This window comes from Muntiacus reevesi, chromosome 15, assembly GCF_963930625.1.
Source record: "Muntiacus reevesi chromosome 15, mMunRee1.1, whole genome shotgun sequence".
NCBI classification, from domain to species: domain Eukaryota; kingdom Metazoa; phylum Chordata; class Mammalia; order Artiodactyla; family Cervidae; genus Muntiacus; species Muntiacus reevesi.
Genome location: NC_089263.1, coordinates 39252282 through 39267491, shown reverse-complemented (window position 1 = coordinate 39267491; position 15210 = coordinate 39252282). Strand labels below are relative to the sequence as shown.

At 38.8% G+C, this 15210-nt stretch overlaps 2 protein-coding genes across 10 annotated transcripts in view; one reads left to right on the top strand and one right to left on the bottom strand.

Moving 5' to 3' along the window:
* HECTD1 (HECT domain E3 ubiquitin protein ligase 1) overlaps positions 1–4348 on the top strand; it is a 73785-nt gene extending 69437 nt beyond the window's left edge. For all 5 annotated transcript variants that reach the window (XM_065905837.1, XM_065905835.1, XM_065905834.1 and 2 more), the window contains 5 exons: positions 578–656; positions 754–847; positions 1559–1709; positions 3127–3271; positions 3385–4348. In XM_065905837.1, the coding sequence (XP_065761909.1) occupies positions 578–656; positions 754–847; positions 1559–1709; positions 3127–3271; positions 3385–3522 (607 nt within the window). In that variant the 3' untranslated portion in view covers positions 3523–4348. The remainder of the gene's footprint in view (positions 1–577; positions 657–753; positions 848–1558; positions 1710–3126; positions 3272–3384) is intronic.
* The window catches only part of AP4S1 (adaptor related protein complex 4 subunit sigma 1), a 69350-nt gene that overhangs the window by 19162 nt on the left and 34978 nt on the right, over positions 1–15210 (bottom strand). For 4 of the 5 annotated variants that reach the window (XM_065905855.1, XM_065905853.1, XM_065905856.1 and 1 more), the window contains exon 6: positions 4432–7887. The exons of the other annotated variant lie outside the window; for it this stretch is intronic. In XM_065905855.1, coding sequence (XP_065761927.1) covers positions 7759–7887 — 129 coding nt within the window. In that variant the 3' untranslated portion in view covers positions 4432–7758. Of the gene's footprint in view, positions 1–4431; positions 7888–15210 lie in introns of those variants that run through there. 5 annotated transcript variants of the gene reach the window in all.

Here is a 15210-nt window from a genome sequence, read left to right as displayed (position 1 = left end):
AGTAAGGTCTAAAACTTTTGTTTTCATAAAATTCTATTAATTTGTATCCATGTAATTATTATATCCTTGTTACGTTTAACTGTGATTTTGGATTGATTGCAAGGCTTTGCTTTCTTTTTTTCCCTTCCTCCTTTTGATAATATTGAGAAGTTATGTTTAATATATTCAAGGTTTGATTTGAGGTGAGAATCACAACAGAGCATTAATAACCTAAGTAAAGCAACAGTTCCTGTTTTTTTAAAAAAATCTTATAAACACGTTGCTGCCATAATTCATTGCAGAAATCTTTAGTTCATTAATTTTGTGCCATAAGGAGGAAGTGAAACATGGAAACGTGAAAAGTGATGTTTCATGCAACCTCTGCAAAACCAGGTTTGGTAACAGTTGTCCAGATAATTTTCCTGCACAGGGGTTTGCATTTTAAAAGGTCCCATATTTAACATCTAATCTGGTAGAGTGATTTTGCTATTGTTGAGTGAGTGTAGGGAAGGGTTCATGGTTTCGGCAGCAGTGTTTTAAAATTAAACACCAGTGTTAGCTGAATGTTAATCTAATTCTTTTTTTTCTGCCCTCCCAGTTTAAATTTCCAGTTTTGCCCTTCCTCAAGAATATATGGTTTTACAGCTGTGGATCTCAAGCCAAGTGGTGAAGATGAGGTACAAATTTTGCTTTTAAAATGTTTGTAAATTCAGAAAAATCCTCTTAAAATATTCTTAGATATTAACAACTACCTTGACAAATTTTCCTTTGCAGATGATAACAATGGATAATGCAGAAGAATATGTGGATTTGATGTTTGACTTTTGCATGCATACGGGTATTCAGAAACAGATGGAAGCCTTCAGAGGTAATTTTTAAGGGTCTTTAGCTTAATCCCATTCCTTGTACTTTGAGACACTGAAATTAAGGTACTGCTATGCTCAAAAATTAGACTATGCTAGTAATCTCTAGATTTGTCATCTAGTTTTTTGTCTTCCCAACAGTTAGGTCCTACAGGGTACCCAGAACAGATTGAAGCATTTTCAAGCTGTAGCATACCCTCAGCTTGCTCTTCCTGAGTGATGAGGGACCTACTTTGGCTTCTATTTTTTCCTTTGTAAGTGGATATAAGGTTGCATACATGATCAGGATGAATTAAACCATATTAGAACCTAAAGTCTTCAGGTAAAGAGTGAGGTAAAATATATTGATCTGCTTATCACTTACTAGTTTTAAAAATGAGAAGCCAGCTTTGTTTTGGCTGGCTTGTATGACATAAAGAACTGGTTGGGAAATTATCAGAATTTGGCTACTGACCATAGTGTCTGAATATTCTCTCCATATATACATCTGTGATACTAAGTAAAGATTTCTGTACTTAAAACCCTAGCACAGTTTTTATTTCAAGCCACTTTAATTTTTATTTGCTTTTTCAAATATTTATATTTGTCTTCGGTCCATTTAGTTGAGTATTATGATTTGAAATTTGTGATTTTGAAATTGTAACTTAGAAAAAAAAAAAAAAGAAATTGTAACTTAGAAACTCAGTTGTGTTTTGTTTTTTTGCTGTAACATGTAGATGGGTTTAATAAAGTTTTTCCAATGGAGAAATTAAGTTCCTTCAGCCATGAAGAGGTCCAAATGATTCTTTGTGGAAATCAGTCACCATCCTGGGCAGCAGAGGATATTATTAATTATACTGAACCTAAGTTGGGTTATACACGTGACAGGTATGTGTTGGTTATTTTCTAGGAAATTGTTTATGTTTATCTTAGAGTGGGAGGTTCTCTAAATGACTCAGTGAATTATATGCATAAAATGAGAAAGCTATTAAGTCTTACTATTATCAAGATGCATATTCATTGATAAGCCTGAGTTTATATAGAAAGTCACCTGAATCATGGCTGATGTTAAGATTCCTTTACTCACTGTATTTTAACTGTTCATCATCTTAACAGTTGGGTCATTTATAAACCCTTAGGCTTTGCTGCTTTTATAGTAACCTTTATTTTTAAATGTTTTAAAACTTACAGAAAAGTTGAAGAATAGTTAAGAATTCTTATGTATTCTTACCCAGCATCACCAGTACTTAACATTTTGCTGTACTTTTATATTATTTCTCTCTCTACACACACACACACACACACTTTTTTTCTGAATCATTTGAGGATATGATGCATATACCATCTACCTTTACTCTGCAATATATTAATGTACATTGTGAGGTTTCTCTCACATACCCATAACTTGTTAGCAAATTCGTGATTCCATATTATTAGCTAATCCATGGTGTACATTCTAGCTTTGTTGATTATTCCAGTGATGTCTAATAGCACTCAGTTCACTCCTATTCGCCTCACTCCTGATACAATATCAGGAAATTGTATTTAGTTTTGATTTATAAGTTTTCAAAGTAATGTAAATGAGAAAGTATTATTATTTTAAACTTATTGTACGTATAGCTTTTTTAAAGTAAACTTTTTATTTAAGTACATATAGCTTTTTTAAAGTAAATTTTTATTGAAGTATAACAGAGAAGTACACAAATTGCATGTAGAGCCTGAAGAATTTTCACAGAACAGACACACCTGCATAACTGGTACCCAGAATGAGAAAAAACTCCGAAAGTCCCTGTCCCCATTTATTATTTCCTAGTCATTAAATCACTATTTCCATTGATTAGGTTTGCTTGCTTTTTGAACTTTAATAAATGAAATTATGCAGTATGTGTTCTCTGAGGTCTGGTTTCTTTATCATTATGAAATTCATTTGTGGCATACAGTGATACTTTATTTCACTGTAACAGTTACAAACAGGGATTATTTCAGATCCCTGTTGCTAGTGTGGCCATATTTGGACCAACTAAGCATGCTCATCCTGAGCTTTTCTGATTTGCTAGCTTTGTTGCATATTTGATTCCTATATGTCATTGGTATTTCTTACCTTTATACGACAGCCTTTGAAGAATATTTTTTAAGTAGTTTGTATCAGCTCATTTCATACTTACCCAAAAGTCTCTAGACAGTGTGGTTCTTTTGACATGTGGATATTCATTTTGAGGGTTTATCACTGGCTTATAAAGTAGTGGTAGTATTTTTCATTTAAATCAGCTATCAGATCACTGTAACTCTGTTTTTCTTCTTGTAGCCCTGGCTTCCTTAGGTTCGTGCGGGTTTTATGTGGTATGTCTTCAGACGAGAGGAAAGCATTTCTGCAGTTTACCACTGGCTGTTCAACTCTGCCCCCAGGGGGACTGGCTAACTTGCACCCCAGGCTCACAGTTGTACGCAAGGTACAAACTCTAGCTACTAGGCAATCTAAACCAAATTTAGTTACCTAAGGGTTGAAAGAAATGCATATTTAAAGTCATGGTCTTCTATTATTTTCAATTCTGTTTCTGTGTAGGTTGATGCTACTGATGCAAGCTACCCATCAGTGAATACATGTGTGCATTATCTAAAGTTGCCGGAATACTCTTCAGAGGAGATCATGAGAGAGCGTCTGCTAGCTGCTACAATGGAGAAAGGCTTTCATCTCAATTGAGTTTTGAAGTGCAATGGGAGACATCAGAGACTTAAAGTTCTAGTGAAGCCTCTTGTGTTTGTTTGCAGAGAAGTGTATGATCCTCCATGCTAATGACACTTGCCTTTTTTTCCACCATTAAGGCTTTAAGAACATGTGGAATAAGTTTGTTAGCTGCTAATGACAAAACAAATCCTTTAACTAGCCAGCCAGCAAGTACAGAGCACAGAACACTGTGTTGCAACAAGGGCTCATGTGACTGGAATAAGGTGGCTCTACTTGACTGTTCCAAAGAGCAGCTTCTCAGATCTTCAGTGTTCACTGGTAAATTTCTAACAGTGTATTTGTGTAAAGTTTGTCATTTCATACTTCATACACTACAGTTGCCATCACTGATCCCTGTTTTGCTGGCTTTTAAGCTACTTGGTCAAAAATCCTGCTTCCTTAAAACATAGAGAGTTAATGAGCATCTCAAGCTTTTTCTTTTCCTCTTTAATGATGCCTGCACTATCAGAGTATATCTAGTGTTCTCTCTTTTGTTTGGCATATAATCATGCACAACCTTTTTATTTCTTTGAGGTGGGAGTATATTTTTATTTCCTAAATGCCATACTATAAAGATCAAATTCTTAAGTGTGTTTGTGCAGTTCAAAAATAAAAGATATATTAAGGGGGGGAGGAAAAAACACTGGTTTAGATGCAAGGCACACTTAAAGCAAGTTTTACTTTTGGTTGTATTTTCTTTGTATATTATAAACATTTATTTAACTTGTTGCAGTTTGAAGTAAAAAAAATTTCCAAAATGTATGCTCAACAATAATCATTAAAATGTTTGCAGCGTACAAAACTGTGTCATGTGACTGTTTCACTGTAGCCATCAGACTAAGAGCTTAAATACTTGTCATTTTGAATCACTGACATTTCATTTTTTGAAATTACTACAGGAAGAAATGTTTTTTTTAATGTAAATACACTTTACTGAGACTGGAAAGCTAACAGAAATACACATCCACTTGCTTGTGATCCAACTCTTAACATTCTGTCTTGAAGTATCCTTCAGCTAAAAATAGCCATGTTTTTGTGTTAACTTTTTAAACACCAAATCTGCTACTTACCACTGTATTTTCAGTGATGTGTAAGTCTAAGATCCAAGAATAATTTTTGAATGTTGTGTTGGTGTGAAAAGAAACCACTGGGATAATGCTGTTTCCTCCTTTTTAAAGGGGGGGGCTGTATTTCCATTTCCAAATTGTTTTGATTTATCATATCTATGCATTTAGGTAAAAGTAAAGTCACTAGGCCTGATTTAGCCAGATGGCTTTTATAGGAGTAAAAAGCATTTTTTGGAATCACCCACTATTTACCTGTTTAAAAGGTATGTTCCCTTTCTACATTAGAGATTTCTCCCACTGCAGTCAATCATTTGAGTAGTGTTTCTATTCTCTGCATGAGAATATTGTGACTGTGTAATCAGAGGCAGCATTTAAATAATTCACCTTATTGTTAGCTTCACAGTTCTCTGTGAGAATAAAAGCTAATAAAGCATAATAGCAATATTTAAACGTATGACCTATGCTTTTATCCAAAAGCAGTAGTGGTGATTGTCTCAAAAAAAGTCATGGATGCATGACTAGAACCTTACAATAGCAGTAGAATTAAAATCCAGTTTATGTGTGTAGTATTGCCGTTATTTAAGTCTCTAAAACATCTGTCAGTAGCCAACTTTTATCAAGACCTAAGTCTAGTAAGTACATATGTGCTCAGGTGCTCAGTCATACCTTAACTCTTTGCAACCCTATGGACTGTAGCCCCCGTCCAACCTCCCCCTGCATCCCTGCCCCTCTGTGCATGGGATTCTCCAGGCAAGAATACTGGAGATGGTTGCCATTTCCTGCTTTAGGGGATCTTCCCAACCCAGGAATTGAGTCCGTGTCTCCTGTGGCTTCTGCATTGGCAGGTGGATTCTTTACCACTAGCCACTTAGGAAGCCCCTAGTCTAGCACAGGGGTCAGCAAACTCTGGCCTGCCATTTGCTTTTGTGTGAGCCATGAACTAAATATGGTTTTGAATTTTTTAAGTAGTTGAAAAAATCAAGACTAATAATATGATGGGAAAATTTTATGGAATCCAGATTTCAGTGTCCATAAATAAATGGTTTTATTAGAATATAGCCATGCTGATTTATTTATATATTATCTCTGGATCTTTCTGCATTACAATGGCAGAACTGAGTGGTTACAGCAGAGACCATATGGCCCACAAAGCCTTAAATACTCACTATCTGGCCCTTTGCAGAAAAGGTTTGCTGAATCCTGGTCTAGCACATTGCTACAGCAGGTAAAATTGATGAGTCTTGTTATACAGTGAGTAACTCTGAAATGCCAGGATTTCTGTAGAATGAAAAGTCCAAGGACAAGGTAAAGCTGCCCAGTCTGAGACATAAATTTCATGTGTGAAAATTATTAAGCTGGTAGTCACAGTTGAGCAAGAAGCCTGAAATGAGATGACACAGGCTGTCATAGACAGAGTCACATTACACTTCACTTTGTATGAGTCAAGTATTATGAGACATCTACTTGGGTCTCCACATGGAGTATTTTTTCCAGTGGTATCTACCTAGTATTTTTTTTGTTGTTCTCTCAAGGTACTAAAATCTGTGCCAACATGTTATTTAAATGCTATTTTGGTATGACCCAAAAATTAATTTTATGCACTCCCTCGTTACTTCTGGTGTACCAGTTTCAGCAGTTACCTGAATGTGCTACTGATTAAGTGCCTATCAACTAGGACAGTGTTTTCCAACTAATGTCTCAGAAAGACCTCCAAAGCACTTTGATCTAGACTGGGCTTTCCCCAAATCTTGGTTTCTCAATGCATACCATTCACTGTTCTGGCAGGTCAGAAGCCTTTCCTCTGCCTTCCTGAACTGAGTCCAGAACAAGATCTTTTGGAATTCATTATTGACTGATTGCCTTGGTTTTCATAGACACAAACTTTTATGTCCTCTTTTGGAGGGTAGAGTGTTGTAGGTAAAGTAACTCTTGAATTCCATAGGATGGCATGATATCTTCATGTATCAAGACTATATTTCTATTTACCCTTAATGTGCACATGAACATGCTTTTACCTAAGGCAGTTCTGCATCTTCTACTGTTGATGAAGCAGCAAAAGCATAATATAGAAAGATTTGGGAGGATCGGGGTATTGCTCTTCTATAGTGGCTTAGCAGTCTTCTTTGCTTTAGGAGAAGGAGAAGGGATTGAAGGAATAAAAGAGAGAGGGGTAGATTCACAGTAACCTGAACAGAGATTCTCTTGCATTTCAGTTTTAGGCTTTGAACTAAATTTCGTTTACCAATAAATTTACTAATAAGGTAAACCCTTTACAGTATGGCACACAAGATAGTCAGTTCTGTGTGTGCTCAATCGCTCAGCTGTATCTGACTCTTTGCAGCTCCAAGGACTGTAGCCCATCAGGCTCCTCTGTTCATGGAATTATCCAGGCAAGAATACTGGAGCAGGTTGCCATTTCCTCCTCCAGGGGATCTTCTGACCTAGGGATTGAACCTATGTCTTCCTGCATTGGCAGGATTCTTTACCACTGAACCACCTGGGAAGCCTTCAGGATAGCAGTAAGGGCTGTCTTAATGTTTGGCCACTCGTTATAGTAACATTCTTTATAGGGTTAATTACATGATGGCGTTGTAATTGTTAAGTACCTATAAAATATGTATCAGGCTTTTAGAAACTGGAAAGAATTTTTCACTAGATACACACATTAGGTAAACTTTTGACTTTTTAAAGAAAAAGATAGCATTCAGAAAACTATTATTCAAAGTGATATGCATGTTCAAGTTAATTTTAACAGTTTATTGGCCAACGGAGAGCTCTCACATTTTCTTCCCACCCGGTGGTGCTATTCCTGAACTTATCTCTTTGCAAAGTCAAGCAGAGACCAAAAAGTTTCCCTTAGTACTACTCAAAATCTAAACAAGTGAGGGAAAAAAATGCTTATGGTCAGAAAATAAAACTTGTCTCTCTGTTTAGAGAAAATTTTTTTTTGTACATCATATTTTAAAATACACTTTTGTTTTCCATTTAGGAACTGTGGAAAACCCCTGTTTAAAAGTCTTTGGAAGGATAGCCTGTTTTGAGATGTTTGGTCTTCCAGGTTCTTGTGGGCTAGCGATGTTGAGAGGTACTCCATGGTATTCTCATTTCCTTTGAGTCGATGTTGTCTGGCAGAGCCTCTCTGTTTTCAGCTGTCTGACATCTTATCAAGAATTAGCAGAGGGGCAAGAATTCTTGCCCGATTTGTTTCCACAATGCAGCCATTTAATACCATCTCATCCAAAATGATGTGTACTTTATCCAAATTAAACATTATCTAGGGTTATTATTAAGGAAATTAGTTATAGAAATGTTAACATTCAGTAAATAACTACTTATGACTTGGAATTTTTCTAGTGTAAATTAGTCTAAGCATGAAGTTTTTTTTTAACAGATTTCCTAAAATTAAAATTGGTGTTTATACTAGAAATTATTACCTTCATGTACACAGATACACCTAGTTTCACCTTGGTTAGGCTAACTGGACAGTAGACATAAAAATGGAGCAGCTTTAGCTTTTAACCTTTTAGCCAGAGGGAGAGAAAATGTACTAAGAGCTGGAGAATAAAGCAAGTAAATTTTGGTAAGAGTGTGTGATCTGACCTCAAGAACAATATCTTCCCAGGCAGCAATAACAACAGTAAATAGCTATGACTTACTGAATACTCATTATGTTCCAGGCATTGTGTTGAGTGTTTTACATATATTATTTCAGTCTTCTCTTTGTTTCTGTGATGTATGTGCTAACATTATTCTCATTTTACACAAGAACAAACAGGCTCAGCCATTGTCCATGGTCACATGGCTAGTAATTGTAACTTTGGTATTTACACCCAAAATATTGGCTCAGCTGCTCTGCATCCAGACTTCTCAGGAGAGGTCCAAGGCTGCTGAGTATACACCCTCACTCCACCCTCAAACTTCCACCCCCCAAAATGCCTTTTCAACACAGCACCCTTAGCATGAGACAGGCTAAAGAAAAAAACAACCAGTAGGAGAAATGAATGAAGAAAAGCAAGGCAATGCTGACTTAATTCCCAAGAAGATAGAAATTCCAATTTCCAAGGGAGTACTTGTAAATGGAGCATTCTAAAAATACTCATTTGAGAATTATGGAGCTACTTTAGCTTCCTGATGTTCCTGGTAGAAAGTCAGGACAGGGCAGGGGAAGAAGAAAATATTGTTAGACTATGATATCTAGCTAATTAAAAAGAGCCAAATTCTTCCCCCAGGAGCTCCTTCATTTGAGTACCTAACTTTTCCTTTGTGAAATTGAACTGGAAGAGAGAATTAAACCCTGAGGGTGATGACGGCAATGGTTGAACATTTCTAAAGTCTACACTTTACTATCTTAGGTTTCCATTACCAAAGAGCAGGATCTTGGTCTGTTTAAAAAAAAAAAAAACTGATGGATTATTTCAAATAGACAAACTTCATTCAACAGGGAGTGATTAAATGTACAAGGAGAGTTCATAATTAGTAAATCTTTGTAAAATGAGTCACTAGTAATTCCAGATGTTCAAGGCTATTGTACTTGTTTAGTGAAGTACATCTACAGAGAATGAGACAATCCTGTGAATAACTTTTAAGTTTCTATTAGGTTTTGTGTTAATACCTCATTAAGCTCTGTGAAAATAGTCCTTCCGCAGAATAAACTGTTTTTCAGGAGCCCATGGGAACTGTCCTTAAGTGACCCAGAAAAGAAAAAAAAAAGCTTTACTCTGTTATACCTATTAATAATGTCTTCCAATTAGATGGATGATTGCATTATCCATGGCCAACTTGGGATTGGAATACTAGGCCTTTGACTTAATCCTGTTCGCTGGGTTCGCTGGACCCAGAAGCCAGAACTTAGAAGCCACAGGAAGGCAGGAATGACAGTGAAGTATAAAAAAAGGCAGAAGCACAGGTGGTTACATGAAAAAATGCCCTATAGAATCCCCCTGTTGTATTTTTTTGGTGGCAAGGTGTTGTTTTCTTAATTATAGTTGACTTAACAATGTGTTAATTACAGCTGTACAGCAAAGTGATTCAGTTATACATACACATTCATACATATGTATATAACACCAATATTCTTTTTTAAATGTTCTTTTCCATAATGTTTTATCATAGGACACTCAATATAGTTCTCTGCTATATAGTAGGACCTTGTTGTTTTAAGGCCTAGTGCCTTTGAAAATGTCAGTCCATCCAGGGTGATGCTCAGATAGAAGATCTCATTTTAATGTAGTCTATTTGAATTGATGCAAACTGCTCTGAAAGACTGCGCCATCTATGGCAAGAAGATGATCAGCAATTCAGATATCCCCTTGAACAATTAGCCCAATGTTTTGAAATTCAGATTAGAATATACTGCTGAATCTTATCGACCACCGACATCTTTACATTACAAGGTCAAGATCCTTCGGTAAATTCTGAATTTCGCAACATGCTGGAAACATGAGTTGCTTAATGAGGTCATTCTGTACTGTGGGCATGTGATGGCCTGTCTATCTGACTATCTGGCTCAAACCCCTAATAATCATGCAAGTTTCTGGCACGCTACAGGGAAACCACAGACCAAATCCAATGTGAGGCAAAAGCCTGAAAGCTGATTTCCTCTTGGAATCATGTGATGCCTTTAAAATAAGAATCCAGCTGTTTGTTATATCTTGATTTGGTTCATAAGCAACTTGTACACACTGGCAAAGCCAAGAGTAATGGCATTTGGGCTACTAGCCAGGTGAGCGGGACCAAAAAAATGCCCTATATGCCAAGGCCCATGGCAATAAACAACACACCTCAGCCCTGACATTTGGAATAGGAGGAAGCAAGAAAGGCACAGGCTGAAGCTCTATTAATGTGATGAGCTATAATGACTATTTTAAGAGGGTCCAACCTTCAGGTTATAGTGAACTCATCTGACTTAAAAAATCCTTGAAGAAATTTGTTTCCTCTCATGGGCACCCTAAGGTTGGGACTGACAGGAGCTAAAAATAGCTTCTCAGAACAGATTCATAAAGACGCATCTTTTCTCAACCCAGAAACCTAAGAGTCTTTCTGAATGCTGGGTAATGTGGATTGAAGTTGAATACTGTAGGGCCCCAGTAAAATTTGTGCCACTTGAAATCAATTTTTTAATTAAAGTGATTGAAATGTTTCCAGTTTATATATTGGAATTTTGATCTCTAGATCATAAAACACTTCTTGAACAGAGTATTTTAATACCACCCTGGTGGTCTAGTTCTTTAGGAAGAGAAAAACCAAGCAGCATACATTCAAAGAGGACCTCAAAAGCAATTCCAGTAAAGAACCCCGCCTAGGAACTAAACTTTCTGAGTCTATATTTTGCTCTCAGATCCCTTGTCTTCTCATTTTTCTTTCTTTCTTCTCTTTTTAAAGATCATAACTAAGCAAAGTTCTTTAAGTAGGGTGGGGGGGGAAACGTACTCATTTTTTTATACTTCAACTCAATTTCTCATATAATTAGATTAAGTTGCAAAGGGCTAAGTTGTTCACATTTCCCACAGAAAATCAAATACTACTGTAAACAAGATTATCATCTTGAATATTCTGCATAGTTTTGGATAGATTCTCCCTGTAATAGTCTTCTGTTCACTTTTACGCTTTGTATGGTCTTTTGTTAATTAGGTCACTGAAAAGGAGTATTGTCTTTTTTTGTTAAGTAGGTTTTCCATAAAGACCCACTCCTATTCTGAGAGCAACAAAGACATTTGTATAATTTTTTTTTTTTTTTTAGTTTACATAGGCTTATGTAAAATAACACATATATCAAAGTCAGAATTGGGGTCAATGAACCTGTCATTTCTTGTGGATCCCCCACTGCCCCCACCCAACTCTCTGTTAACAGCTTCTCATAACTTGCTTCCACTGTCCCTCAGTAAACAGAACCAGCAGCATGGAACCAAAGGAGTGGGGGTAAGGCAGAGGGACCTGGCGAGGAGGGAGAGGAGGAATAGTAGGGGGTGAATATGGTATCTATAGGACTCAGAAACACATGTAAAGGAAACAGAGATGGTGAAGGCTAGGGAGAGCCAAAACAGTCTCGAAGGCAGAACTGATTAATCTGGAACTTTCATATCCCTTTCCCAGGTGAATGGCTTGGAACAGTCCCTTGGGGGCTGTTGCTAATTCTGATACTAACTCCTAACCTGACTGGAACTCATGCTGGAGAGGCCCATGGCCCCCTTACCCCTCCATGCCCGCCCTTCCCAAAGACTGGATTAGCTGCACAAATTCCCTTGGGCCCATGGGCCAGCTTCTCTTCTCTTGCAGCCCTGCCTCCAATGGACATAGTTTTAAAAGGGAGGAAAAAAAAGATGTTTAGAAGTCTCTGAGGTGGGGGGGATCGGGATGGGGAATACGTGTAACTATATGGCTGATTCATGTCAATGTATGACAAAACCCACTGAAATGTTGTGAAGTGATTGGCCTCCAACTAATAAAATAATATTAAAAAAAAAAAAAAAAAAAAGAAGTCTCTGAGGTGAATTTCACTTTTGGAAAGCAAGCTCTTATCAAGTCATTCAGGTACTCTCTTCAGAATGTTTCATGGTTTCCAACTCCTCCAACCAAACAAAGCCCAGTGTTTCTCTAAAACTTCTCTAATTCAGAAAACACCAAGACAACAAATGGTGACAGAAACTTTATGCAAGTTTTCTTAGACACTAAATTGCTACCGTCTACTCCAGATGATTATGAACTTTCAAAAACTGTGTCAAATTTAATCTATCAAATTTATAGCCCTAGAATCAAAGGCCCTGGAAGCCCAGAGACCAACACTAGCCCTGTCGCAAAGCGACACTATGGGTTAGCAATCCACAGAGCAGCTTTGGGGCAGAGCAGGTACCCATCCCTGAGCCTCAGCCTCCTCGTCTAAAAAGTGAGACTTAAACTGATGATTATATCGTTTTCTTCCAGTAGGCAAACCCTCTGACTTTAAAAGTAACCTTCAGGGACAAGAAAGCTAGTTTCTCCTTCCTGATATTTTCAAACCATTCCTGATGTAATCACATGCTTCACCATACCTCAAAAGAAATTCTTTTGTAATAACAATTAATTACTGTAAATTTCTGAGAGACCATTTCAGTTCCTTTAGAAGCTGCCGCTTCAGAGTTGGATGACTTGCCTGGAGAATTTCTTTGGTCTTCTTGCCAGTATTTCTGTAGCCCCAAGTTGAACAAGAACTTTTGTGATTTCTCATTAAGTCAGGCTGGAGTTATCTCCCATTTGGAGAAGCCCTATTCTGGTTTCTGGACCTCTAAAGGTATTTGGGATCTTAGGAAAGTAATGACAGAATGACAGACACACTCCCCACTGGGACCTGACAGGGCCTGACGGCAAATCTTGGTAGTGTTGCTTACTGTTGACAGGGTCCCTTTGTTCCTCCTGGGGTACACCCTGCAACTAGCTGAGTCACAGTGCAGACAGGATGGAGGCCTTCCCTACTCCCCACCCTCAGTTGCAGTAAAGAAGGCATGTTCCATATCACCCATATAAGCTTTAAGGTTCTGGAATTAATTGCTCAGGTTTTGGGGCTTTAAGCACTTATGAAATAAAAACATAAGTGTTCTAAAGATTTTAAGATATTTTTGAATGAAGAAGACATTTCTGGACTCTAGACCTAGCCTGTATTTGTGGGCACAAGAATATAAATAGGACCCCAGCCTATTCCTGACTTTTCCTCTCATGCATGTGTGTGGAATACCCCTGTTACCATCCCAGCCTCTCCATCATTCCTGCCCTCAGTCCTGGGTTACAAATGGGAGAGAAGCCTACAGAGGCCCTGGCGGCAGGCACTGGGATGTCCTACCAAATTCTGAGGATCCAGGTAGCTCAAGGGAGGTCAAGGAGTGGATGGGGGACCCTGCAGGCTCTCGGTGAGTACCCTTATCCCACAGTGAGGGATGCTGCTAGAGGGGGGTCCTCTAAAGCACAGGGCCCAGGAAGGGGACCCTAGCTGTCCAGGTCCAAAGACGGCACTGCTGCATTCCACTCTAGCCCAAATAAACAAAGTGGTTAAGCCTCTTCAAAGGCCCCAAATTCCAAACGGGGTGTCAAGGTTTTCGGTGCCTTCATACACGGCAGGTGTGCCCCGAGCTGGGGAGGAACCGGACTTCTCCCACACAGTGCGGTTCATTGGTGCCACCCTCTGACTATTTAGCAGAAGGGGGCTCGAACTGCTCCTTTGAATTATGACTTGTCTGGAGAGTTCAGCAAACCTGGGGCTCTGGAGCTGAACACATTTTGAGAGGCTCCTCAGTTGGTTCCTAAGAACTATCTTGATTCGTGGAATTTGAAGTCTTTAATCAGTCTACCAAAGTATCAGGTAGGGCGAACTTTCCTGAGAGAAGCCCTCAGGCACCAACCAGCCCCACAGGTGGAGTGCAATGTGAAGAGGGTCCAGGAGCTGCTACGGTGCGACACGAAGGATTTAGGTCACTGTCCGTGCCTGGCCCCTGGGGTGCAGGCTGCCCTACCCGACCCTACCTCTGCAACAGAGAGTTCCCACTCAGAAGGGTTTTCAACAAGCCAGAATCTCTGTCCTGATTTCTGGAGCTTAGGTCATTTCTTTTTAACATTCCATCTGCCTTGTTCTATGACGTTAGTCTTACCAGAAGTAGAACAAGCCTGTACTAGGGAGATATGTAAATGGTACTTTGAATTTCCCAGTGCCTAACCCTGCAGGCTCTGGAAAACCACCCCCTCCTTTAAAAGCTACAGGGTGATAATGTCTCTGGAGAGAGACTGTGAGTAAAGAGCTTCTTGGGAATTCCGTGAGGTTAAATCATGTCTGTATCTGTAGGGACTGACACGGAGGGCTTTCCTAATCTAAGCAAACACAAAGGTCATGACCTGTCCCGGGTAGCTGGCTCCAGGTTGCAACTGGGTTAGCTGCTGGTTCAACGTCTCAAGGCCCAAGGAAGCTACTTTCCGGGCACAATGCTGGTTGCTCTGGCAGGTTCCCAGGTACAAGCTACCAGAGCACTGATGCAGGACGTCTCTGGGCAGCACCTCTAAAGGGCTCCCTTGTTTTCCCGTTAAACGCTTGTGTGGAGAAGTCTTCCCTGGAGGTCTTTGATGTGACAGTTTAAACAGAACTATGTATGAGGCAGAGTAGAGTTGTGGGTTTGTAATGTGACTTTTTTTCAGATGGCTGAGGGTAGAAACCCTTTAAGAAGGTCAATAGAAGACTGGTGCCCCTGCCTTGCCAGCTGTTGTGCTTCTAGACCGTGGGAGGGCCACGTGAACTTCACCTCGAGTACAGACACACACTTCCAGATCTGCAGACTTAGCTCCCTTCTCTAAGTGAGGAAAAATTCCTAATCTGTCAAATGGATGTGCCTAAGTAACTGCTGAGGGACAGTAAATAGGTTAAGTAGGTCAGAGTGGAAGAGAAGGCAAAAATGAAGCGAACTAAAATGATGGAAAGAGACAGAAATTGTGTGCTTTAGTGTGAAAATTAAATGCAAACAAGAATGCTGGAGCGCATTACACTGACCTATACTATACACTAGACAGATAAAAAGACAAACCCATCTCTACTTCTAATAAACACCTAGTCAGTATATAAGACACATCAACACGATGAGTCCAA